We start from the raw sequence: 1,728 nt of genomic DNA, 5'->3' as shown, positions 1-1,728 counted from the left end.
CGCGGTGGCTCACCCAGGCTGTAGAGGCTGAGGGCTCCATAGTCGCAGAAGTAGCAGATGTGGCGGGCGCGCGCCGACATGGAGCTGAAGGTGTGGGCACAGCTGGAGGCGAAGGGGTAGAGGCAGACGAGCAGCAGGTAGATGAGCAGGGGCCAGTGGTAGGGCTCCTGGCAGAAGTCCAGGGAGGACGAGAGCACCAGGAAGCGCCACACGAAATACCTGTGGGCACAGCGTATATAGGGGTGAGCTCCATCCCTCTCCCTATCCCCATCCCTGTCCCCATCCCCATCCCCATCCATATCCATCTCCATCCTTTCTTTGTCCCCATCCCCATCCATCATCTCCATCCTTTCTTTTTCCCCATCCCCATCTCCATACATCTCCATCCTTTCTTTGTCCCCATCCCCATCCATCATCTCCATCCTTTCTTTTTCCCCATCCCCATCTCCATACATCTCCATCCTTTCTTTGTCCCCATCCCCATCCATCATCTCCATCCTTTCTTTTTCCCCATCCCCATCTCCATACATCTCCATCCTTTCTTTGTCCCCATCCCCATCCATCATCTCCATCCTTTCTTTTTCCCCATCCCCATCTCCATACATCTCCATCCTTTCTTTGTCCCCATCCCCATCCATCATCTCCATCCTTTCTTTTTCCCCATCCCCATCTCCATACATCTCCATCCTTTCTTTGTCCCCATCCCCATCCCCATCTCCATCCATCTCCATCCTTTCTTTGTCCCCATCCCCATCCCCATCTCCATCCATCTCCATCCTTTCTTTGTCCCCATCCACATCCATCTCCATCCTTTCTTTGTCCCCATCCCATCTCCATCCCTTCCTCATCCCCATGTTTGTCCCCATCCCTGTCCCCATCTCCACACCAGTCTGTGTCCCCATTCCCATCTCCATCCTTTCGTCATTCCCAGCCTTGTCCCTGTCCCCATGCCCATCTCCATCCCCATTCCCGTCTCTATCCCATATCCCCACGCCCGTCACCATTCCTATTCACGTCCTCATCTCTGTCCCTCTCCCCATCCCTACCAGGTCGGTAAGAAGTGTGTCCAGATGTTGACTGTCTCGTTAGTCATCTGGAAGGAGCTGAGGACGCAGTCAAGGGCTGAGCTCTTGGGGTGCCGGTACCCTGACATGATCCCATCCTCCCAGAAAATCTGTGGGAACAGCGGGGCTGGTCAGGGGACAGATGGGGGGCAGCCCCAGAGAGCTGCTCTGGCCTGGGGGTGGGTGGGGAAACTGAGGCATGATGGGCTGGGAGAGTCTCACCAGTTGGAGCAAGGTTGGGTGGGAAGCCCAGGTGATTTTGCACCTTGGATGAGGGAATTGGGGGTGGGAAAAACCTGGGGGCAGAATCCCACCATCACCCAGCCACACGTACCCGAGGCACCTGATGGACCCTGAAGATCTGCGGCAGCTTTATTGTCAGCATGGCGGGGCCGAGGCGCTCAGGGGTAGAGGTGCTGGGGCTCAGGCACAGCCCATGTCCTGCGGAGACGGGACAGAGCCCGCCCGCCCGCGGGGCGGGTACGGGGTTGAGGGAGCCACGACAGCCGCCCCCCAGGTCTGCTCTTGGCTTGGGTCAGCGGCTTTTTCCAGGGATGCGATCAGCAAAGCTCGCTCTCCGTTTGACTCTTCCAGAAAGCCACAGCGGGGGTGAGGGGTGGGTGTCTAGGCAGGATCAGGCCCCCCAGGCCCAGGATGGGGTGAG

At 57.8% G+C, this 1,728-nt stretch overlaps 1 protein-coding gene across 1 annotated transcript in view; it reads right to left on the bottom strand.

The window, feature by feature from the left end:
* PAQR6 (progestin and adipoQ receptor family member VI) overlaps positions 1–1,449 on the bottom strand; it is a gene marked incomplete at its 3' end in the record, with an annotated part of 2,437 nt that extends 988 nt beyond the window's left edge. The window contains exons 1-3 of the mRNA XM_009585162.1: positions 1,399–1,449; positions 1,047–1,174; positions 1–219 (exon numbers count right to left, since the gene is read on the bottom strand). Of these exons, the coding sequence (XP_009583457.1) occupies positions 1–219; positions 1,047–1,174; positions 1,399–1,449 (398 nt within the window). The remainder of the gene's footprint in view (positions 220–1,046; positions 1,175–1,398) is intronic.
* Positions 1,450–1,728: the final 279 nt, after the last annotated feature.

This window comes from Fulmarus glacialis, unplaced genomic scaffold (genome assembly GCF_000690835.1).
Source record: "Fulmarus glacialis isolate BGI_N327 unplaced genomic scaffold, ASM69083v1 scaffold25509, whole genome shotgun sequence".
Taxonomy (NCBI): Eukaryota; Metazoa; Chordata; class Aves; order Procellariiformes; family Procellariidae; genus Fulmarus; species Fulmarus glacialis.
Note: the sequence above shows the minus strand (reverse complement) of the source record. Positions and strands in the feature narration are given on the sequence as shown.